Below are 25,157 nucleotides of genomic sequence, written 5' to 3' on the forward strand. Positions count from 1 at the left end.
AAACTTTATTTCCCTGGTGTGAAAAGTTTCATGTGAGTCAGGAAAAGTTCCAGGATTCACCACAGACACAGCACCCTGCTCCTCCTTATACAGACAGAACTTCACCAAACTCCATTCAGAAATCTGACAATTTGATTTTGCTTTAACAACAACAGCCAATACTCACATCCTGAGACTCTGATCAGCTCTGACATGGAAATATCTTCAGGTCCATTTGGCATCAACAACATAGAACATCTAAGATTTGGACCCATTTTTAAAATGAGGATGCTGCTGTTTGAACATGATCACAGACAGTTTCTCCTCAACATCTGCAGCCTGGAAACACCTGGACATGTTTCTTCCTCATGAACATAAAGTCACCAAACCTGATCCTGTAGTTACCAATCAGCTTCCTGGAGCTGAAAGAGAAAGAGAAAGTGTGAGGAGCTGATGAAGGGCAGTGGCAGCTGCTGTCAACACGTCCTGAATCTGTTTTTGAAGCTGAACTCAGTTTAGGAAGAAGCAGCTTTACGGGGACTTTGTGTTTGTTGGAGCCTTTAGTGAAGATGAAGATGTTGGTGGTGTTTGGGATCCTGGTGCACGGTAAGACCACCTTCCTCCCTCTGATCTGATTCACCAACACTTCAGCTCTTTGCTGTTTCATCCTCTTTCAGTGTAACTGCACTGTGATGGTGGTTTTTCATGCCCTGAGTCTGATCCACAGCCAAAGGACTGAGAAGAAAAAGGACCAAACAGTGACCAGTCCCCAGGTCACTGCAGGTCATGGAAGAACTATATCTGCTTTATTGACTGATGAGATGTGAACACACTGACTGGAAGTAGTTGGTTCTGAACTTGTCCAGTGGATCAAAAAGAGCAAATCTACAGTAAATCAGTGACCAATAGGAAACAGAACCAACAGCACAAATCTGGACCCACAGTAGATCAAAGAAATCCAACAGGACCAACCTGTGAAGCTGAAGCTCTAAAGGAAAAAGACAAACAATATCAATGAAATTCCTTCTTAATAAACACTGAACATGAGACCAAATGAAACTTCACTTGGTAACTGGTAGTTTCACACAGTGTTTGTGTCTAATGTGAACCAGGGAACCAGATCAGACCGGTCTGAATTTCTGAGAGTCGGTAACAAACCTGCCCTGCAAGTCCAGTCCAGTGTCTACATACCTGTGGTAGGCAGGTACCAAACACACCTGAGGAGACTCTGCCACTGATGGATGTCTCCACTCTCCACTGCTTCTGATGATTTGTTCCCCAGAAACAAACTAATGGCCTGTGGTCTGAGCAGCATTTAAGGTAAACAGGGACTTTCCAGTCCAAGTCCCAACAATCTGAGCACTTCCTGCCCCTGATCGTTGTTAGTTTGACTCTGCTGATCCAAAGTCCAACTTTGTCATTTGGGACAACCAGGGAACCAGATCAGACCGGTCTGAGTTTCTGAGGAAGGAAAGAGTCGGTAACAAACCTGCCCTGCAAGTCCAGTCCAGTGTCTGTTAGTCAGCAACAACATCTGAGTCCAGTTTGAATCACTGATGCACGTTTCTGTCTCTGTGTCCTCACAGTTTCCCAGCATGCCTTTGGTGTAGAAGTGTATGAGGGGGCGGAGTCAGTCCTGCTGCCCTGTCAGATCTCTTCTGTACCTCGTCGCCCCACAGTGGTGTGGAGTCGCGATGATCTCACACCTTCAACCGTCCACCAGCGCGGCCCAGAAGGTGCCGACCTCAAAAACCAAAAACAGCGTTACAGAGACCGAACGTCAATGAAAACTGATGCTCTGATCACTGGAGACCTGAGCCTCACTCTGAGAAAACCCCGCCTCTCTGACAGCGGCAACTACACCTGCACCATCACAGCGTTTAAATATGAAAAAACAATGCCAGATGTCCAGCTGCAGGTAAAAGGTCAGCATCAACCCCAATACCTGCAGGCACAGGTACAGGTCAGAGGTCAGAGCTGTCGATACAGAACACGTCCACAGTGGTGTGTCTAATCATTGGTACTTTGTATCTGCTCATCCAAAGTCCAACTTTGTCATTTGGTTTGTACAAGTGTTAGTCAGCAACAACATCTGAGTCCAGTCTGAACCACTGATGCACTTTTCTGTCTCTGTGTCCTCACAGTTTCCCAGCATGCCTTTGGTGTAGAAGTGTATGAGGGGGCGGAGTCAGTCCTGCTGCCCTGTCAGATCTCTTCTGTACCTCTGCGTCCCACAGTGGTGTGGAGCCGCTATGATCTCACACCTTCAACCGTCCACCAGCGCAGCCCAGAAGGTGCCGACCTCAAAAACCAAAACCAGCGTTACAGAGACCGAACGTCGATGAAAACTGACGCTCTGAAAACTGGAGACCTGAGCCTCACTCTGAGAAAACCCCGCCTCTCTGACAGCGGCAACTACACCTGCACCATCACAGCATTTGGAAACGAACAAAGACTGGCAGATGTACAGATGCAGGTCAAAGGTCAGGGGTCAGAGCTGTAGGTACCAGTCAGAGGTCATAGCTGTAGGTACAGGTCAGAGGTCAGAGGTCATGTTCTATATGTTTATGTTCTTCACAGATCCATTTCCACCCTGGGCCAAAGGTCTTGTTGCTGTGTCTGTGGTTCTTGTTGCTGTGGGTCTTTTCATATATTTTTACTACTTCAGGACAGGTATGTCACTACTACATTACCCATAATGCTGTTGGTTACCATGTTTCCTGTAGTTGATCTTTGACTGTGTCTCAGCTCATTTCAGGACCAAACACAGAATGAATCAGTCTCTAATACGTAGCTGCTGATGATCCTCAATCAGGACTGAAACCTGGACTTCAGTAACACTGCAGTCATTAGTCCAGTTCCAGTCCAATGGGACCAGACAACAAACATGTTCTTGTTGTTTCTGACCTTTTCTATCCAGCTGTGTAATTGTTGGATTTTGTCTGTAACTGTAGTTTCCCAATAATCTCACTAACAGAGTCTCAGAGTCTGGTCTCAGTCCTTTGTCATCATGGACTGCACAGTCCCTGAGTCAGTTCTTCAGGAACACTGTTACTGATTCATTCATCTGATTGGTTCCTGATTCGTTCTTTGGGAACTGCTCCAAATGTCAGGAACAATGAAACATGTCTTCATTCACAAACTAGTTTCCATTGGTTTCTGTTAGAGAAGGATGGAACAGGGAGCTGCTGTTCCTGTCAGTCCTGCTGCTGTCTGTCCAGCTCATGTTGTGTCTGTTGTCCTCTCAGTCCCACAGGTGGAGGTGGACTCAGGGGCGGAGTCTGTCCAGCTGCCCTGCAGAGCTTTAGTTAACCTGCTTCAAGTCTCCACAGTGAAGTGGACGGACAAGGACAACAGGAAGGTCCATGTGTATCAGGACGGCTCTGACCAACCTGAAGAACAGTACGAGTTTTACAGAAACAGAACAGAGATGAAGAAAGACCTGCTGAAAATTGGAGACTTCAGTGTGACCCTGAAACATCCAACAGGCAGAGACACAAACACCTTCACCTGCAGAGTCTACAACAGGGATGGAAGAGTCCTGATGGAGAAACAGGTGTGGCTCTGGGTCAAAGGTCAGTTCAAAGTCTTTATGCTAAGCTAACTGCTTTTATTACACTGCACATCAAACACAAAAACATCCCACTCTGGACAAGAGGGTGAAAACACTGTGGAAGGGGAAGACTGTGCATGGTCTGTTTCCGGGTAAGTGAATCACTTCCTCTTGCAAGCGTGTCGTGTTGTATAGTTCGTCTACAGACTAGCAACAGACTAGCTATAGTTTAACACACCTAAAAACTAACTAAACTCTAAACAATTCATTAACTGCTACATTCCGGTACTAGCCAAGTACCTTTCTATTTTGACCGGTATTTATTGCTATTTCCTGACTTAGCGCTCGTTAGCCTACCGGTTAGCTTAGCTAGCTAGTTAGCTTAGCTAACATGGCCTCTCCCTCTCTCTCTCTCTCTTGCTCGGTGTGCCACATGTTTAGTTATTCCTCTGCCTCCTTTAGTGATAATGATACCTGTAATAAGTGTAAGGTTCTGTTAGCCTTGGAGGCGAGGATCACTGATTTGGAAGCGCGGCTCCGCACCTTCGAACAAAAGCCAGCTAGCCTAGCCCCGTTAGCTGGTGTGGAGCCACCGAGCTCAGGGTCTGTTAGCGGTCCAAGGGCAGCTCCGGAGCAGCCCGGAGAATTAGCCTGGGTGACAGTCCGATGGAAACGTACTCCTAAGCAGAAGCCCACGGCTCATCACCTGCCTGTTCACGTTTCTAATAGATTTTCCCCGCTCAGCGACACACCCGCTGAGAAACCGACTCTGATAATTGGCGATTCCATAGTCAGGAACGTGAAAATAGAGACACCAGCGACCATAGTCAAATGTTTCCTGGGGCCAGAGCGGGCGACATCGAGTCAAATCTGAAGCTGCTGGCTAAGGCTAATCGGAAATATGGGAAAATTGTTATTCACGTCGGCAGCAATGACACCCGATTACGCCAATCGGAGGTCACTAAAATTAATGTTGAGTCGGTGTGTAACTTTGCTAAATTAATGTCGGACTCCGTAGTTTTCTCTGGACCCCTCCCCAATCTGACCAGCGATGACATGTTTAGCCGCATGTCGTCGTTCCGTCGCTGGCTGTCTAGGTGGTGTCCAGCAAACGATGTGGGCTTCATAGACAATTGGGCCACTTTCTGGGGAAAACCCGGTCTGGTAGTGAGAGATGGCATCCATCCCACTTTGAATGGTGCAGCTCTCATCTCTAGAAATTTGGCCGAGTTTATTAGCCGACCTAAAGCCTGACAATCCAGGGTGGGGACCGGGATGCAGAGACTCAGTCTAAAACGCTTCTCTGCAGTTTCCTTAGAGCCGCCGCCCCCTTCAAACCACATAGAGACTGTGTCTGCCCCTCGAACATATAAATCAAATAAATCAGAAGTTAACAGAAGAGGAGTTATTCATAAAAACTTAATAAAAATTAAGACCACTCCTCTTATTGAACAGAAAAACAGAACAGTCAGATGTGGATTAATAAATATTAGGTCCCTTTCTTCTAAATCTCTGTTAGTAAATGATTTGATAACTGATCACCAAATTGACCTACTTTATCTTACTGAAACCTGGTTACAGCAGGATGAATATGTCAGTCTGAATGAATCAACCCCCCTCAGTCATAAAAATTATCATGTTCCTCGAAGCACAGGTCGAGGTGGAGGAGTAGCTGCAATCTTCCACTCAAACTTATTATTAAACTTTCATCCTCAGAACAATTATAACTAATTTGAGAGCCTCACTCTTAGTCTCTCACATACAAACTGGAAAACACAAAAACCAGTTCTACTTGTCATTTTGTACCGTCCACCTGTCCCTTACTCAGAGTTTTTAACTGAATTCCCTGACTTCCTGTCTGATTTAGTGCTTAGATCAGATAAAGTCATTATAGTGGGAGATTTTAACATTCATGTCGATGTTGAAAATAACAGCCTCAGCATTGCATTTAATTCTATATTAGATTCAATTGGTTTCATTCAAAACGTTAATAAACCCACCCACTGTTTCAATCACACCCTTGATCTTGTTCTGACCTATGGCATCGAAATTGAACATCTAATAATTTTCCCCCCAAATCCTGTTTTGTCAGATCATTCTTTAATAACTTTTGAATTTAAAATGATGGATCATGCAGCGTTTGGAAGAAAATTCCACTACAGCAGATGTTTATCCGACAACACTGTTAATAAATTTAAGAAAATGATTCCATCTTTATTTGCATCTATGCCAAGTATAAACATAATGGAGGGCAGCTGCCTTAATCCTACTCCCTACCAAATTGATCATGTTGTTGACAGCGCTGTAACCTCACTGCGTGAAACGCTTGATTCTGTAGCCCCTCTGAAAAAGAAGTTAGTGATTCAGAGAAGACTAGCCCCATGGTATAATTTACATGTTCGTACCTTAAAGCAGGCATCACGAAGGCTGGAAAGGAAGTGGCGTTCCACAAACTTAGAGGAAATTTTTCTAGCCTGGAAAAACAGTCTACTAACATATAAAAAAGCTCTCCGTAAAGCCAGAACTGCATACTATTCATCACTAATAGAGGAAAATAAGAACAATCCCAGGTTTCTTTTCAGCACTGTAGCCAGGCTGACAAAAAGTCACAGCTCTGTTGAGCCCAGTGTTCCCTTAGCTCTCAGCAGTGATGAATTTATGAGTTTCTTTACAAATAAAATCACAACTATTAGAGATAAAATTCAGCAGGTGCTTCCTATACCTGCAATAAATGAATCTTCTACTACAGTAGCTCTTGAATCATCTGTAGGACCTCAGTTATGTTTAGACTGCTTCTCTCCCATAGATCTCTTTGTCAAGGCTTGCGAGTGTCTGAGGCGACACAGAGAACCCACACGCAGATACCAAGCAGAACAGAGTTTATTAATTGAACAAGCTGAAGGGTCGGCAGGCAGCGCCGAGGTTCCCTGCAGCGGGGAAGGAAGCTGGACCGGGGAACTCGAACAAAGTGGCGTCGTTCGGATTGACCACCGATGAGGCTGCCGGTCGGAGGAGCAAATACACAGGTGGCTAGGCGAGGCTGGCGACCTGGAGAGGAAGTAGCTTTGTTAGTCTGAGTTTGTCAGAGATCATGAACCGGACGAACTGGCGATGTGACCAAAGAGAACCAAATCTTTTATTGATGGGGAGGTGATTGCTGGGGGGCGTGCCGTCCTGCTTTGCGCACCTGTGAATCATTAGGCTAGGGATAGGGGAAAGCTGGAGAAGAGAAGGAAAAAAGAACAAGAGGGAAAAAGAAACAGGGAGAGAATCCCGCCACCTCATGACACTCTCTGAATTTACATCAGTAGTAGCTTCATCTAAATCATAGACCACATTCCAACTAGACTGCTTAAAGACACCCTGCCATTAATTAACTCATCTTTATTACACTTAGTAAATTTATCTCTAGTATCAGGCTACGTACCACAGGCCTTTAAGACTGCAGTAATTAAACCCTTACTCAAAAATCCTAGTCTTGATCCAGGAGTCTTGGCTAATTATAGACCAATATCCAACCTGCCATTTATTTCTAAAATCCTAGAAAAAGCTGTTGCTAAGCAGCTATCAGACCACTTACACAGGAATGAACTATTTGAAGATTTTCAATCAGAATTTAGAGCACACCATAGTACAGAAACAGCACTGTTAACAGTCACTAACGATCTTCTCTTAGCCTCAGATAATGGACTTGTTTCAATACTTGTCCTCCTAGACCAGGGGTATTCAACTAAAATTTAAAGAGGTCCAGTTAGAGAAAATTTCTTGAAGCAAAGGTCCGGAAGATCATAATGTCTAACTAGTTAGTGTGATATGTATTTAAGTAGCCTAGTAGTTTTATCAATACCTGACTGTCAAATCAAATGAATTCAGTACAATTCAAAAACTTTCTGACAATATTTATTGTCATGTAACACACAACTGAACATATCTGTATGGCTGTAGATATGTATAATGTTCTCTCATTAACTAAGTTCTCTCTCTTTCTCCGTCTCACTTTACAGTTTCTCTCCCTTTGTTTTCTACATGTATCGCTCTCTTTCTTTTTCTTTGTCCTGTCTCTTCATGTGTAACTTGCCTCCAGCTCTGTTTACACTGTAGAGTCGTAATGTTTACCGCCTGGGATGCACAGACTTGATTGGCTGAGTGGTATCACGTGGGATGGCTCAACTCGCATGCAATTGGTCTGTGCGTTTCCACTACCGTAGAGTCTAAAAAAGCAGCGCCGGTGAAAATAGAAGCGCCCCGTTAGGTTTTAAATCACAATCTTCTGTTTTGGCTGTAGGGCCGGGTCCGTATGGGGCGGCTTCTGGGTCCGCATCCGGACCGCGGTCCGCCTGTTAGTGACCTATGTCCTAGACCTTAGTGCTGCATTTGACACTATTGACCACAACATCTTATTACAGAGACTGGAGCATGTGACTGGTATCAGAGGAACAGCATTAAAATGGTTCCAATCCTATTTATCGGACAGATTCTAGTTCGTTCATGTCCATGATGAACCTTCCACGGGTAAAAGTAAGTTATGGGGTTCCACAAGGTTCTGTGCTAGGACCAATTCTGTTCACCCTGTACATGCTTAATGTAGGCTATGTCATTAGGAAGCACTCTATTAATTACCATTGCTATGCAGATGACACTCAGCTTTATCTATCTATAAAACCTGTTAACACAAACCAGTTAACCAGACTTCAAGCCTGTCTAACTGACCTGGCCTGGATGACCAGTAACTTTCTACTTTTAAATTCAGAGAAAACAGAAGTCATTATATTTGGGCCTAAAAACCTCAGAAATAACTTTTCTAAAATTATAGCTACTCTAGATGACATAGCCCTGGCCTCCAGCACTACTGTGAAAAACCTTGGAGTTATTTCTGACCAGGACATGTCCTTTAACTCACACATAAAACAAATCTCTAGAACTGCATTCTTTCACCTGCGCAACATTTCCAAAATTAGGAACATCCTGTCTCAAAATGATGCGGAAAAACTAGTCCATGCATTTGTTACCTCAAGGCTAGATTACTGTAACTCATTACTATCTGGATGTCCTAATATCTTAATAAAAAGCCTCCAATTAATCCAGAATGCCGCAGCCAGAGTCCTGACAGGAACTAGCAAGAGAGATCATATTTCTCCTATATTGGCTTCTCTTCATTGGTAACCTGTAAAATCCAGACTAGAATTTAAAATCCTTCTTCTCACATACAAATCCCTTCATAATCAAGCTCCTTCATACCTTAAAGACCTCATAGTACCATATTATCCCAATAGACCACTTTGCTCTCAGAGTGTAGGTCTACTTGTGGTTCCAAAAGCAGACTGGGAGGCAGAGCCTTTAGTTATCAAGCTCCTCTCCTGTGGAACCAGCTCCCAGTCTGGGTTCAGGAGGCAGACACTCTCTGTACTTTTAAGGCTAGACTTAAAACCTTCCTCTTTGACAAAGCATATAGTTAGGACTGGCTTCAGGTAACCCTGAACCATCCCTTAGTTATGCTGCTATAGGCCTAGACTGCCCGAGGACCATCGGTGCACTGAGCTCCCCTACCCTGAACCCCCCCCCTTCCACCATATATTCCACCATTGAATGTCACTAACCTTGTGCTCTCTCTCTCCCCTAGTTTGTGCTCTCTCTCTGTACTATATACAAATATATACAATACAAATACACTAAACAAACTATACAAATAAAATTGAATTGAACAAGGTTCACAAATCTTTATAACTGAAGGGATAAAAACAAAATGAATCCATCAATGAAATGAGAGACAACAAATCTCTGAACTAAGTTTAAAGCTGATTCAAACTCAGAGCCAATAAAAGCAGAAACAGAGTAAAAGTCAGAGCCATGAACAAACCCAGTGGGTTAAAGCAGAGAGTTGCTGTGGATTTCAGTCTGGGAAGCAGCGTCCTCCTCCACCACACTGCATGACATGTCGCTATGTCGCTCTGCACACTGACCAACCCTCCCTCACACATCCATAGCCCAACCTTGTCTCAGTTTCAGCACCAGTTTACTGCCATTTCTCTACACTATGCAGTGGGTGGACTCTGGCTCAGACCTGGGCTTCACTTCCTCATTAAAGTCCTGACATTTAGTTGATCCTGACAGTTTGTGTTGGGATGAAATATGTCATGAAGGGACTTTCTAACTGGCATTAAGGAGGCCTTATTGAGTGTCTAGCAGCTCGTAGTGTTGAGGATCCTGTAGATCACCTTTAGCTTTACAAGCTTTAGTCCTGATGGGACCAAGGACAAAAGATGGTGTCCAGTCTGCTCTGTCAGGGTTTAAAAAGCTCCATGTGTGGATCAGAGAGAGATCACAGTCTCCTGAGTCTTATCTTGTGTCTGTTGTCCTCTCAGTCCCACAGGTGAAGGTGGAATCAGGGGCGGAGTCTGTCCAGCTGCCCTTCATAACCACAGCTGACCTGCCTGAAGACGTCACAGTGGAGTGGAGGGACTGGGTCAACATGAAGGTCCACGTGTATCAGGACGGCTCTGACCAACCTGAAGAACAGGACGAGTTTTACAGAAACAGAACAGAGATGAAGAAAGACCTGCTGAGAACTGGAGACCTCAGTCTGACCCTGAAACATCCAACAGACAGAGACACAAACGCCTTCACCTGCAGAGTCTATAGGGATGGAAGAGTCCTGATGGAGAAACAGGTGGAGCTCAAAGTCAAAGGTCAGTCTTTATGCTAAGCTAAGCTAACTGTCCCAGTCTTCAGTCCTGGATCTAGAGGAGAGATTCTGTTAGACCCAGTCCAATCTGCTCTGTCAGTGTTTAAAAAGCTCCATGTGTGGATCAGAGAGAGATCACAGCCGCCTGCTGCTGTCTGTCCAGCTCATGTTGTGTCTGTTGTCCTCTCAGTCCCACAGGAGGAGATGAAGGTGGAATCAGGGGCGGAGTCTGTCCAGCTGCCCTTCATAACCACAGCTGACCTGCCTGAAGACGTCACAGTGGAGTGGAAGGACAAGGACGACAGGAAGGTCCATGTGTATCAGGACGGCTCTGACCGACCTGAAGAACAGGACGAGTTTTACAGAAACAGAACAGAGATGAAGAAAGACCTGCTGAGAACTGGAGACCTCAGTCTGACACTGAAACATCCAACAGTCACAGACAGAAACACCTTCATCTGCAGAGTCTATAGGGAGGGAAGAGTCCTGATGGTGCAACAGGTGGAGCTCAAAGTCAAAGGTCAGTCTTTATGCTAAGCTAACCTAACTGTCCCAGTCTTCAGTCCTGGATCTAGAGGAGAGATTCTGTTAGACCCAGTCCAATCTGCTCTGTCAGTGCTTAAAAAGCTCCATGTGTGGATCAGAGAGAGATCACAGCCGCCTGCTGCTGTCTGTCCAGCTCATGTTGTGTCTGTTGTCCTCTCAGTCCCACAGGTGGAGGTGGAATCAGGGGCGGAGTCAGTCCAGCTGCCCTTCATAACCACAGCTGACCTGCCTGAAGACGTCACAGTGGAGTGGACGGACTGGTTCGACAGGAAGGTCCATGTGTATCAGGACGGCTCTGACCGACCTGAAGAACAGGACAAGTTTTACAGAAACAGAACAGAGATGAATAAAGACCTGCTGAGAACTGGAGACCTCAGTCTGACCCTGAAACATCCAACAGACACAGAAATAGTAATATACACTTGCAGAGTCTACAGGGAGGGAAGAGTCCTGATGGTGCAACAGGTGGAGCTCAATTTCACAGGTCAGTTCAAAGTCAAATGCTATGCCAAGCTAAGCTAACTGTTTCCAGTCTTTATGCTTTTTTGTATTAACTTTATTAAACACAAACAGAAAGAACAGAAAACAAAACAACCAGGGACATCCAACAGCGAACAAGAGGATGAAAACACAGAACAACATTCACAAATTTTTATAAGAGAAGGCAAGGATGGGCAAAAATATATCAAAATGTCCAGGAGTTGAATCAGCGTCCCCATGTTCATGGGCAGATGCGCTAACCACTACAGCAATTGTGGCCCCATCAATATGTATTTTAAAATAAAATACCAAATACCTGGATTACTAATGTATCAAAATAAACTACAGCATTTTGTATTTTAAAAACACAAAAACATATACTTTTTTGAGGTAACATGAACTCACTTTACAAACCTTTTACTTATCAGCCTATTTCATCAAGTTCACAAACCTTTATAAATTAAGGGATACTACAAAATCAATCAAATAATGAAATGAGAGATAAAAAACAAGTTAGGAAAAATTTGAAGATCAGGACAGGACATAATTTATTGCACAGATTTGATGCCATGTTCTCAAATCAATGTCTCTGAATTGATTCAAAACACAAAAACCACCATCTGATCCACTTTATTTCTTCCAAATGTGAGCACCAGTCAAACAGGAGATATTTCAGACTGGAACCAGTCAGACCTGTTTCCACTACAAATATTTCACTTCATACAGTCAAAGAAAATGTGTCAGTGCTGCTGCTGCTGCTGTCTGTCCAGCTCATGTTGTGTCTGTTGTCCTCTCAGTCCCACAGGTGGAGGTGAAATCAGGGGCGGAGTCTGTCCAGCTGCCCTTCATAACCACAGCTGACCTGCCTGGAGACGTCACAGTGGAGTGGACGGACATATATAACAGGAAGGTCCATGTGTATCAGGACGGCTCTGATCGACCTGAAGAACAGGACGAGTTTTACAGAAACAGAACAGAGATGAAGAAAGACCTGCTGAGAACTGGAGACCTCAGTCTGACCCTGAAACATCCAACAGACACAGACAGAAACACCTTCATCTGCAGAGTCTACAGGGATGGAAGAGTCCTGATGGAGAAACAGGTGGAGCTCTGGGTCAAAGGTCAGTCTTTATGCTAAGCTAAGCTAACTGTCCCAGTCTACAGTCCTGGATCTAGAAGAGAAATTCTGTTAGACCCAGTCCAATCTGCTCTGTCAGTGTTTAAAAAGCTCCATGTGTGGATCAGAGAGAGATCACAGTCACCTGCTGCTGTCTGTCCAGCTCATGTTGTGTCTGTTGTCCTCTCAGTCCCACAGGTGGAGGTGGAATCAGGGGCGGAGTCTGTCCAGCTGCCCTTCATAACCACAGCTGACCTGCCTGAAGACGTCACAGTGGAGTGGAGGGACTGGGTCAACAAGAAGGTCCATGTGTATCAGGACGGCTCTGACCAACCTGAAGAACAGGACGAGTTTTACAGAAACAGAACAGAGATGAAGAAAGACCTGCTGAGAAGTGGAGACCTCAGTCTGACCCTGAAACATCCAACAGACACAGAAATAGGAACATACACCTGCAGAGTCTATAGGGAGGGAAGAGTCCTGATGGTGCAACAGGTGGAGCTCAAAGTCAAAGGTCAGTCTTTATACTAAGCTAAACTAACTGTCCCAGTCTTCAGTCAACAAAGATCAGTCCTGGATCTAGAGGAGAAATTCCTGTTAGACCCATTCCAATCTGCTCTGTCAGGGTTTAAAAAGCTTCATGTGTGGATCAGAGAGAGATCACAGCCGCCTGCTGCTGTCTGTCCAGCTCATGTTGTGTCTGTTGTCCTCTCAGTCCCACAGGTGGAGGTGGAATCAGGGGCGGAGTCAGTCCAGCTGCCCTTCATAACCAAAGCTGACCTGCCTAGAGACATCAGAGTGGAGTGGACGGACTGGAACTACAGGAAGGTCCATGTGTATCAGGACGGCTCTGGACGATCTGAAGAACAAGACGAGTTTTACAGAAACAGAACAGAGATGAAGAAAGACCTGCTGAGAACTGGAGACCTCAGTCTGACCCTGAAACATCCAACAGTCAGAGACATAAACATCTTCACCTGCAGAGTCTACAGCAGGGAGGGAAGAGTCCAGAGAGTGAAACAGGTGGAGCTCAAAGTCAAAGGTCAGAGGTCTCTGTGTTTGTCTCTGCTTGTTTGTTTGTTTGTCTCTGGTTGTTTGTCTCTGACTGTCTTCTGTCTCCTCTGCAGTGAGACCAGTGAAGAGAATTGAGGACAAAGAAGAATCAGTGGACATCAGGAACAGAAGCAGCTCCACTGATCCAACTCCTCTGATGGCTGATCAATCAGTTTGATCAGTCTTTGATTATTGATCAGATCTGACTTTGGATCAGAGAGAAAATGGAGGTGAAGCAGCTGATGGACGATGGATGAAGAACAGAGGACGCTTTGTCTTCTTCTTCACTCTGACTCCTCCTGACTCTCACAGTCTGACACTCAGTATTGATCAGTATTGATCAGTGATGTCAGGGTGATTAGTGTCATGTCAGTGGGCAATAATTTTAGATCCTCTGAACAGTGTCAGAGGTCTCACTCTGGACGAAACTCTCTGCAATAATCTTCAAATCTACAGTGCTGTGAAAAAGAATCTGCCCCTTTCTCATTTTTTATTTTTTTGCATATTTGTCAGACATAAACAGTCTTCAAACAAATTTTAATATCACACAATTATGACTCATGTAAATAAAAAATGCAGTTCTTTTAATGGTTATGTTATTTAATAAGAGAGTAAAGCTGTCCAAACCTGTCTGGCCATATGTGAATAAATAATTGGCCCCTAAACCTAAAGAGTGGTTGTGCCAGATAACAATTTGAATCATCATAAAAAATAAAAAATAAAAAAAAATCAGTATTCAGGATTCACAGCACTCAAATGATCAATCAATGAGAAAATAATAATTCTAGAATTGACACCTGGAGGATGGCAGGTCTCAGCAGCTTGTGTGAGAAACCTTTGTCCGACTCAAGGCAAAGGTTGGAACAGTTGGTAACTCGAACAGAAAGCATCAGCCCCAGCATCAAAACACACCAATCCAGTTTGACTATTCCACATATTTGCCTCATCAAGGCTGCCTGTTGGACAAACATCTTTAAATATTGGATTATACAAACACAATGACACACCTTTGACTAAATAACTTTGATTAAAGCCTCAGACAAACATCCGCTCAGATGCAGTTCTCAAAGACAACTAGCAAGTGTCGCTGTCTGACTGTGTCAAAGCAGTTTGTGTTTTCAGGCCACTTGTCTCAAAGTGGCTCATGAAGCTTCGGTTTCACCATCACTACCTGACTGTGACTTCATGATGAGAAACCTTATGTCTGATGCTGCCGCCGTCAAACACCGGAGGAAATGTAGAATCTTCCTAAAAACCCCGAGATGTCGTTTTAAATGTCTCCCCCTGTCAGTAAAACCCAGGACCGGTCACAGGAACATGAGGAGCCTCGTTATTTAGCAGCTGGTGGCGATAAAGTCCCGCCGACTGAAGGCGCCATTAACACTAAGACGACGACGAAGAAGAAGAAGGCGGGAAGCGTCGAGGGTCACGTGACAGGAGCAGACCGCTAACATGGCGTCAAGCAGGAGGTCGCAGTACAGTATGAAGAAGTCTCCGGTTGTGTCAAGTAAATACTGAGGGTTTTATTTAACGTTTCTACAGGATCACGGTCCGGTTTATAACTACCTCAGTGACTTCGGCTTGGGTGATGGATGGATCAGCCTCCGAATCCCCAGCCCCTGCTTCCCTTATGGAAGACGTGTTGACGGGATTGAGGAGATCCTCGAAGTATTCCTTCCACCGTCCGACAATATCCCCAGTCGAGGTCAGCAGCTCCCCACTTCCACTGTAAACAGCGTTGGTAGAGCACTGCTTCCCCCTCCTGCGCCGGACGGTTTGCCAGAATCTCTTCGGGGCCGACAGGTAGTCCTTCTCCATGGCCTCACCGAACTCCTCCCATACCCGAGTTTTTGTCGCCGTCACTGCCTGGGCTGCAACACGCTTGGCCCTGCGGTACCTGTCAGCTGCTTCGGAAGTCCCACAAGCCAGCCAAGCTCGGTAGGACTCCTTCAGTTTGACGGCATCCCTTACCTCTGGTGTCCACCACCGGGTTCGGGGATTGCCGCCACGACAGGCACCCGAAACCTTACGGCCACAGCTCCTAGCCGCCGTGTCGACAATGGAGGTGGAAAACATGGTCCATTCGGACTCAGTGTCCCCAGCCTCCCCTGGGATCTGGTAGAAGCTCTCTCAGAGGTGTGAGTTCCCAACATTCCCAACAGACCCTCACAGTACGTTTGGGCCTGCCAAGTCTGTCCCGCTTCCTCCTCCACCAGCGGATCCAACTCACCAGCAGGTGGTGATCAGTTGACAGCTCTGCCCCTCTCTTCACCCGAGTGTCCAAGACATACGGCTGAAGGTCAGATGACACGACTACAAAGTCGATCATGGACCTCCGGCCTAGGGTGTCCTGGTGCCATGTGCACTGATGGACACACTTATGCTTGAACATGGTGTTCGTTATGGACAAACTGGGACTAGCACAGAAGTCCAGCAACAGAACACCACTCGGGTTCGTAGCGGGGAGGCTGTTCCTCCCAGTCACGCCCCTCCACGTTTCACTGTCACTGCCCACGTGAGCGTTGAAGTCCCCCAACAGAATTACGGATTCCCCGGTAGGAGCACCTTTCAGCACCCCCTCCGAGAGACTCCAAAAAGGCCGGGTACTATCCCCAACCCGAAGGCGCAGGGAAACGACCCTTTCACTCGGGGGCGGGGGGAACTCCAACACGTGACGGCTGAGCTGGGGAGCTATGAGCAAGCCCACACCAGCTCGCCGCCTCTCACCGTGAGCAACTCCAGAGTAGAAGAGAGTCCAGCCCCTCTCAAGGAGCCCAGGCTGTGCGTGGAGGTGAGCCCGACTATCTCTAGTCGGTACCGCTCAATCTCCCGCACAAGCTGCCGGGCAACGTCACGGTCCTCGATTGTCGCTCCATAAGAGGTCACTGAACCGCTCTTAGTCTGGTCCGTCACCTAGGACCTGTTTGCCTTGGGAGACCCTGCCAGGGGCATATAACCCCGGACAACATAGCTCCTAGGATCATACGGGCATCTCAAACCCCTCCACCACAATAAGGTGGCGGTTCAAGGTAACTCCCTTATATACTTCTAATTTGAAGTACTTTATATACCGCTGGGTAGCTGACGTTAACTACCTTATATACTTCTAATTTGAAGTACTTTATATACCGCTGGGTAGCTGACGTTAACTACCTTATATACTTCTAATTTGAAGTACTTTATATACCGCTGGGTAGCTGACGTTAACTACCTTATATACTTCTAATTTGAAGTACTTTATATACCGCTGGGTAGCTGACGTTAACTACCTTATATACTTCTAATTTGAAGTACTTTATTTACCACTGGGTAGCTGACGTTAACTACCTTATATACTTCTAATTTGAAGTACTTTATATACCGCTGGGTAGCTGACGTTAACTACCTTATATACTTCTAATTTGAAGTACTTTATATACCGCTGGGTAGCTGACGTTAACTACCTTATATACTTCTAATTTGAAGTACTTAGTACAGTACGGCTGGAAAAGGTCCTGACCTGGTTTCTGTTGGTTACCCTTTGTCTCTTTCCTGTGTTGCAGCACCTGAGCAGGGGTGGAACCTGATCCTGCAGATATCAATCAGCTTCCTGGAGCTGAAAGAGAAAGTGTGAGGAGCTGAGGAAGGGCAGTGGCAGCTGCTGTCAACACGTCCTGAAGCTGTTTTTGAAGCTGAACTCAGTTTAGGAAGAAGCAGCTTTACGGGGACTTTGTGTTTGTTGGAGCCTTTAGTGAAGATGAAGATGGTGGTGGTGTTTGGGATCCTGGTGCACGGTAAGACCACCTTCAGTATCAATGAAAGTCCTTAATAAACACTGAACATGAGACCAAATGTCATGAAACTTCACTTGGTAACTTGTAGTTTCACACAGTGTTTGTGTCTAATGTGAACCAGGGAACCAGATCAGACCGGTCTGAGTTTCTGAGGAAGGAAAGAGACTGTAACAAACCTGCCCTGCAAGTCCAGTCCAGTGTCTACATACCTGTGGTAGTTAGGTACCAAACACACGATTAATTGTATTTGCAATGAAATCGCGATTTTTAAACCGCAGACTGCGATTACACTCCGTCACATGACATGCGAGAGTTTAGCAGGCTGCAGAGGAAGAATAAAGTTGGTAGCTACACTACAAATTAATTTATTAAACAATGGCTTCAGCATCGACACAACCTGACACTGCTGAAACTGCTTTAGTGTCAAAGAGGAGCAGTACGTCCGTTGTATGGAACTATTTGGGCTTTATAAAAGAAGATGCTGCGCAGCATCAGGTACTGGGCAAAACCTGCCTTGCTAAGGTTGCTACCTCACAGGGCGATACTACCAACCTGATTCAGCATTTAAAAAAACACCACAAAGTACTGTATGATAGTTGCATGGAAAAAATGCAGAACATCAGTGTGTTAAATAATCCAAACACCACCAGACAGGGATCACTTACTGAAATGTTTGAAAGCGTAACTCCATATGAACGGTATATATAAGCGGTGCATCATGCCGTCCCGCACATATTTTAGCCAGGTAGCCATACCGGAGCTCCACAGAATATGTAAACAGAGTTGCTGCTACTACAAAGTTTTAATTCAATTCAATTCAGTTTATTTGTATAGCGCCAAATCACAATACAAATCATCTCAAGGCACTTTACAAAAAACTAAAACTAAAAACCCAACAATTCCCTTATGAGCAGCACTTGGTGACAGTGGAGAGGAAAAACTCCCTTTAACGGAAGAAAAAACCTCCAGCAGAACCGGGCTCAGTTTGGGCGGCCATCTGACTCGACCGGTTGGGGTGAGTGGATAGAGCAGAGAGAAAAGAACAGCAACAATAAACAACAAATTTCCTTCTGGCGATTGGAAACAACCCACAATATGTCAATGCAGTGACAAAGTATCCAGAAAAATGTCATTGGATGAAAACGTTTCCTAATACCCTTATTCAGTACACAAATGGTTCCTTTACCGTGGCTGGTTTAGACTAGTTTGTCGTACATCGTATCCCTAGACGCTACCTCTAGCATTAGCATGGTTACCCCGACACTTATTCACTCAATACTCAGACAGACCAGTCTGAGTTTCTGAGGAAGGAAAGAGTAGATAACAAACCTGCCCTGCAAGTCCAGTCCAGTGTTTACATACCTGTGGTAGGCAGGTACCAAACACACCTGAGGAGACTCTGCCACTGATGGATGTCTCCACTCTCCACTGCTTCTGATGATTTGTTCCCCAGAAACAAACTAATGGCCTGTGGTCTGAGCAGCCACTGCATTTAAGGCAAACAGGGACTTTCCAGTCCAGGTCCCAACAATCTGAGCACTTCCTGCCCCTGATCATTGTTAGTTTGACTCTGCTGATCCAAAGTCCAACTTTGCCATTTGGTTTGTACAAGTGTTAGTCAGCAACAACATCTGAGTCCAGTTTGAACCACTGATGCACGTTTCTGTCTCTGTGTCCTCACAGTTTCCCAGCATGCCTTTGGTGTAGAGGTGTATGAGGGGGTGGAGTCAGTCCTGCTGCCCTGTCAGATCTCTTCTGTACCTCGGCGTCCCACAGTGGTGTGGAGCCGCTACGACCTCACACCTTCAACCGTCCACCAGCGCTACCCAGAAGGTGTCATCCTCACAGACCAAAACCAGCGTTACAGAGACCGAACGTCGATGAAAACGGACGCTCTGATCACTGGAGACCTGAGCCTCACACTGAGAAAACCCCGCCTCTCTGACAGTGGCAACTACACCTGCACCATCACAGCTTTTGGAAACGAACGAAGACTGGCAGATGTAGAGCTGCAGGTCAAAGGTCAGCACCAACCACAACACCTGCTGTAGGTACAGGTCAGAGAGCAGAACTCTAGGGTTCAATACAAGTCCATAGTGGTGGGTCTACATACAGTATCTGTGATAGGCAGGTACCAAACACACCTGAGGAGACTCAGACAAACAGGGACTTTCCAGTCCAGGTCCCAACAATCTGAGCACTTCCTGCCCCTGATCATTGTTAGTTTGACTCTGCTGATCCAAAGTCCAACTTTGTCATTTGGTTTGTACAAGTGTTAGTCAGCAACAACATCTGAGTCCAGTTTGAACCACTGATGCACGTTTCTGTCTCTGTGTCCTCACAGTTTCCCAGCATGCCTTTGGTGTAGAGGTGTATGAGTGGGCGGAGTCAGTCGTGCTGCCATGTCAGATCTCTTCTGTACCTTTTGACCCCACAGTGGTGTGGAGCCGCTATGACCTCACACCTTCAATCGTCCACCAGCGCAGCCCAGAAGGTGATGACCTCACAGACCAAAACCAGCGTTACAGAGACCGACCGACCTGAGCCTCACTCTGAGAAAACCCCGCCTCTCTGACAGCGGCACCTACACCTGCACCATCACAGCGTTTGGAAACGAACGAAGACTGGCAGATGTAGAGCTGCAGGTCAAAGGTCAGCACCAACACCTGCTGTAGGTACAGGTCAGAGGTCATGTTGTTCTTCATGTTTCTCTTATTCACAGATCAATTTCCACCCTGGGCCAAAGGTCCTGTTGCTGTGTCTGTGGTTGTTGCTGTGGGTCTTTGCATGTGTCTCTTCATATGTTGTTACTGCTTCAGGACAGGTATGTCACTACTACATTACCCATAATGCTGTTGGTTACCATGTTTCCTGTAGTTGATCTTTGACTGTGTCTCAGCTCATTTCAGGACCAAACAGAGAATGAATCAGTCTCTAATAAGTAGCTTCTGATGATCCTCAATCAGGACTGAAACCTGGGCTTTAGTAACACTGCAGTCATTAGTCCAGTTCCAGTCCAATGGGACCAGACAACAAACATGTTCTTGTTGTTTCTGACCTTTTCTATCCAGCTGTGTAATTGTTGGATTTTGTCTGTAACTGTAGTTTCCCAATAATCTCACTAACAGAGTCTCAGAGTCTGGTCTCAGTCCTTTGTCATCATGGACTGCACAGTCCCTGAGTCAGTTCTTCAGGAACACTGTTACTGATTCATTCATCTGATTGGTTCCTGACTCGTTCTTTGGGAACTGCTCCAAATGTCAGGAACAATGAAACATGTCTTCATTCACAAACTAGTTTCCATTGGTTTCTGTTAGAGAAGGATGGGACAGGGAGCTGCTGTTCCTGTCAGTCCTGCTGCTGTCTGTCCAACTCATGTTGTGTCTGTTGTCCTCTCAGACCAATGGGTGGAGGTGAAATCAGGGGCGGAGTCTGTCCAGCTGCCCTGCAGAGCTTTAGTTAACCTGCTTCAAGTCTCCACAGTGAAGTGGACGGACAGGAAGAACAGGAAGGTCCATGTGTATCAGGACGGCTCTGACCAACCTGAAGAACAGGACGAGTTTTACAGAAACAGAACAGAGATGAAGAAAATCCTGCTGAAAATTGGAGATCTCAGTCTGACCCTGAAACATCCAACAGTCAGAGACACAGACATCTTCACCTGCAGAGTCTACAACAGGGAGGGAAGAGTCCTGATGGTGAAACTGGTGGTGCTCATAGTCAAAGGTCAGTTCAAAGTCTTTATGCTAAGCTAAGCTAACAGTTATTATGTTTCTATTCCACTGGACATCAGACCCAAACAATAACAACATACAAGAGGCTGAAAACACAGAACAAAGACAAGGATGATAAAATAGTTAACAGAAGAAAAACCATCCAAAACAACAACAGAACAACATGAGGACAGATGCTGTTCAATAGTTGGTTTGATGTGACGTGTTGGTGTGAGGACGTGAGGGGGAGAAGAGAAGATCAAAAGAAAACAGATAATATGACAGAACAGACCATAGTGGAACTAATACAAATAGACTGGACTGGATTGTGCATCAACATTAGGACTATAAATGACAAATGAACAGCAGAAACTTGATGTTCAGTTATTTGTTATTTGTACAGCACAGTTCATACACAGAGTCATTCAAAGAGCTTTACAGGAATGAAAGACAAGTTAAAGTACAGAGGTGAGAATTCAAATCAACATAGATTTGAAATAAAACAACAATGAACTTGAAATCAAATGAAAGTAGAATGAGATCAAACACTTTCAGTTGTCACATGCTGAGCTAAAAGAAAAGTCTTTAGCTTGGACTTAAACATCATCAGTTGAGCAGTTCCAGTAATCTGACCTGCTGGAGATAAATGATGGATGAGTCTCTCCAGGTCTGTCAGACTTAGAATAATGAGGACCAACAAAGCATCCACACTGGTACCTCCGGAGATGAAACCTGGTTTTATTTATGTCATGAGAATGGGTGAGGGCATGGATGGGCTGACCAGTCGTATGGAAGGAAGCCGGGTTCAGTCTGTTGCAGGATGGTTGCCCCCAGGGCCAGACTCGGTAACACCGGGGTAGTAGTGAGGGATGGAGTGAAGTAGAGCTGGGTGGTTTCCACAGAGCAGTTTCTGGCAGAGCGGGTTTCCTTGGTCGGAGGATCCTGGACTTTTGGCTGGGCAATTCAAGGAGTAATTTAGTCGCATTCAAAAACACTGTCTTCCACTATTGGGTGGACCTGGGAGAAGAACAGGGAACCAGAAACCTAAGTCTTTCTCTTCGGGTTGATTATAGCATGAGGAATTCACAAAATGTAAAATCCAAGGAAAACAGATTCATTCCTCTGGAGCAAAAACAAGTCTCCAATTCAGTGCAGCCGTGAGCGGCTCATAAATTAGCTGGAAAATGGGCAAACGAAAATCTCCTCTGGTAAACAAAGAAAACACAAAAACCCTGTTGGGCTGAAGACTTTATATGGCTGTGACTTAGCAAACAGGGCCTTGGTTAGCCCCCCTTGGTAGTTGAAGGCACCAGAACGGCAGGAAACAAACAGGATTATTCCTTTGAGAGACCAGGAAGTCCTACTTAGCTTAGGGAGGGGAGAGGTCCCTGATCAACAGTCTTATGGAAGTACCAGGTGGACTAAACTGAGGCAGGCAAATCCTGATGAGTCGTAGGTCGGAGCACAGGAAGGATAACAGACCACCTGGCAGTTTGTCTGTGGCTGAGAGAGGGTATGTAAACAGTGAGTGGCAAACAACATAATCATAATCAGTCAAGGTACCACAAGGCAGAAGAACCACATCCTGTATGATCCTTCAAAACAAAAGTATCTAACACAGGAAGTCAAGTTGCGGATCATGACAAAGTCTATAAATATTTCACTTCATACAGTCAAAGAAAATGTGTCAGTGCTGCTGCTGCTGTCTGTCCAGCTCATGTTGTGTCTGTTGTCCTCTCAGTCCCACGGGTGGTGGTGGAGGTGGAATCAGGGGCGGAGTCTGTCCAGCTGCCCTTCATAACCACAGCTGACCTGCCTGAAGACGTCACAGTGGAGTGGAAGGACTGGAACAACAGGAAGGTCCATGTGTATCAGGACGGCTCTGACCAACCTGAAGAACAGGACGAGTTTTACAGAAATAGAACAGAGATGAAGAAAGACCTGCTGAGAACTGGAGACCTCAGTCTGACCCTGAAACATCCAACAGTCACAGACACAAACACCTTCACCTGCAGAGTCTACAGGGAGGGAAGAGTCCTGAGAGAGAAACAGGTGCAGCTCCAGGTCAAAGGTCAGTTCAAAGTCTTTATGCTAAGCTAAGCTAACTGTTTCTATTACACTGGCGGTCAAACACAAAACACGTCCAACAGCGAACAAGAGGCTGAAAACACAGAACAAATCTGACGTCTGTATAAATTAAGGGATAAAACAAAATCACTCAATGAAACAAGAGACAACAAAAATCTGAAATAAAGAGAAAAATCAATTTAAAAATTCCAAATAGAAAATGTAACTAATTAAAATTCCTCAAATCTGTGTCATATTTGAAAAAGCTGTTTGTTTTTATTGTTTGTCAGAGCAGGAGAATGAAGCCGTGAGATAAAGTCAGTGAAGAAAAGAGGAAAAGAGGGTTGGGAACCTAAAAACTTGTTGATGAGACAGAATTTCCCCAATAAAATCACAAAGGGACAAAAACAGTGTAGAGATTTGTTCCTTGTGGAGTCACATCACATGAAGAAGTCAAATCAGAGCAAAGAGTCGTAGTTCTATCACACAAACAATGAATGGACAGATGTCTGAGAACAAAAACAAGAGTCCTCTACATCCACATATGAGGACAGGACAGAATTTACTGCACAGACTTGATGCCATGTTCTCAAATCAACATCTCTGACTTGGTTCAAAACACAAAAACCACCATCTGATCTACTTCTTCTTCCCAATGTGAGCTCCAATCAACTGGACCTCTTCAGCCCACTGTGCTTTTACTTTGAAACAAACAGGAATCAGGAAGTTGTGTGGAACTATCCAGAGCCCATAGGACAGTATATAGCCCCCTGATCAGAAATACATGAAACACTGATCAGATTTCTTTGGAAGCATTTAGAGAAAACAGGTTTTTTCCGAGCAGTCAAACTTTCATCCTTCCATAGGACAGTTGGATGAAGAGACAAAGTGTGTGAAGCAGAAGTCACTTTGACATTTGACAATGACACTAAGTTAGTGAAGAAACAGGGAGTTGTGCTGTTGGTTGTTCACACACCACGGACTCTGTCTCTGTTAAATGGACCAATGGGACAGATTCCAGACTGGAACCAGTCAGACCTGTTTCCACTACAAATATTTCACTTCATACAGTCAAAGAAAATGTGTCAGTGCTGCTGCTGCTGCTGCTGTGTGTCCAGCTCATGTTGTGTCTGTTGTCCTCTCAGTCCCACTGGTGGAGGTGGAATCAGGGGTGGAGTCTGTCCAGCTGCCCTTCATAACCACAGCTGACCTGCCTGGAGACGTCACAGTGGAGTGGAAGGACAAGGACAACAGGAAGGTCCATGTGTATCAGGACGGCTCTGACCGACCTGAAGAACAGGATGAGTTTTACAGAACCAGAACAGAGATGAAGGAAGACCTGCTGAGACCTGGAGACCTCAGTCTGACCCTGAAACATCCAACAGTCACAGACACAAACACCTTCACCTGCAGAGTCTACAGGGAGGGAAGACTCCTGATGGTGAAACAAGTGATGCTCCAGGTCAAAGGTCAGTTCAGTCTTTATGCTAAGCTAAGCTAAGCTGTTTCTATTACACTGGCGGTCAAACACAAAACACGTCCAACAGCGAACAAGAGGCTGAAAACACAGAACAAATCTGACGTCTTTATAAATTAAGGGATAAAACAAAATCACTCAATGAAACAAGAGACAACAAAAATCTGAAATAAAGAGAAATATCAATAAAAAAATGAAAATAGAAAATGTAACTAATTAAAATTCCTCAAATCTGTGTCATATTTGAAAAAGTTGTTTGTTTTTATTGTTTGTCAGAGCAGGAGAATGAAGCCGTGAGATAAAGTCAGTGAAGAAAAGAGGAAAAGAGGGTTGGGAACCTAAGAACTTGTTGATGAGACAGAATTTCCCCAATAAAATCACAAAGGGACAAAAACAGTGTAGAGATTTGTTCCTTGTGGAGTCACATCACATGAAGAAGTCAAATCAGAGCAAAGAGTCGTAGTTCTATCACACAAACAATGAATGGACAGATGTCTGAGAACAAAAACAAGAGTCCTCTACATCCACATATGAGGACAGGACAGAATTTACTGCACAGACTTGATGCCATGTTCTCAAATCAACATCTCTGACTTGGTTCAAAACACAAAAACCACCATCTGATCTACTTTGTTTCTTCCCAATGTGAGCTCCAATCAACTGGACCTCTTCAGCCCACTGTGCTTTTACTTTGAAACAAACTGGAATCAGGAAGTT

At 45.1% G+C, this 25,157-nt stretch overlaps 2 protein-coding genes across 2 annotated transcripts; both read left to right on the forward strand.

Annotated features, from left to right (window-relative positions):
• Positions 1-415: 415 nt before the first annotated feature.
• LOC113125492 (uncharacterized) lies at positions 416-19,661 on the forward strand. Its single transcript, XM_026298982.2, has 13 exons — positions 416-585; positions 1,566-1,904; positions 2,124-2,462; positions 2,560-2,652; positions 3,228-3,467; positions 6,448-6,558; positions 9,895-10,218; positions 10,291-10,523; positions 12,658-12,871; positions 13,073-13,399; positions 13,485-14,917; positions 16,953-17,183; positions 19,528-19,661. Exons 1-11 carry the CDS (start codon positions 549-551, stop codon positions 13,586-13,588), a joined length of 2,361 nt encoding a protein of 786 aa, XP_026154767.1. The 5' UTR covers positions 416-548; the 3' UTR covers positions 13,589-14,917; positions 16,953-17,183; positions 19,528-19,661.
• Positions 18,434-23,279, forward strand: LOC113125496 (uncharacterized). Its single transcript, XM_026298990.1, has 6 exons — positions 18,434-18,741; positions 18,867-19,205; positions 19,906-20,007; positions 20,583-20,909; positions 22,638-22,679; positions 23,254-23,279. The coding sequence occupies exons 2-6, from the start codon at positions 19,064-19,066 to the stop codon at positions 23,277-23,279; spliced, it is 639 nt and encodes a 212-aa protein (XP_026154775.1). The 5' UTR covers positions 18,434-18,741; positions 18,867-19,063.
• Positions 23,280-25,157: the final 1,878 nt, after the last annotated feature.

The sequence above is a fragment of the Mastacembelus armatus genome, chromosome 18 (assembly GCF_900324485.2).
Source record: "Mastacembelus armatus chromosome 18, fMasArm1.2, whole genome shotgun sequence".
NCBI lineage: Eukaryota > Metazoa > Chordata > Actinopteri > Synbranchiformes > Mastacembelidae > Mastacembelus > Mastacembelus armatus.

Excerpts from the sequence above, each read along its gene's own strand:
- LOC113125492 (XM_026298982.2), top strand. The coding sequence starts at position 549 with ATGAAGATGTTGGTGGTGTTTGGGATCCTGGTGCACG. Across the intron at positions 2,463-2,559 it reads TGTACAGATGCAGGTCAAAG|ATCCATTTCCACCCTGGGCC; the intron begins GTCAGGGGTCAG and ends TGTTCTTCACAG. Across the intron at positions 10,219-10,290 it reads GGTGGAGCTCAAAGTCAAAG|ACCCAGTCCAATCTGCTCTG; the intron begins GTCAGTCTTTAT and ends AGATTCTGTTAG.
- LOC113125496 (XM_026298990.1), top strand. The coding sequence starts at position 19,064 with ATGAAAACGGACGCTCTGATCACTGGAGACCTGAGCCTCACACTGAGA. Across the intron at positions 19,206-19,905 it reads TGTAGAGCTGCAGGTCAAAG|ATCAATTTCCACCCTGGGCC; the intron begins GTCAGCACCAAC and ends TCTTATTCACAG. Across the intron at positions 22,680-23,253 it reads GGAATCAGGGGCGGAGTCTG|AGCAGGAGAATGAAGCCGTG; the intron begins TCCAGCTGCCCT and ends ATTGTTTGTCAG.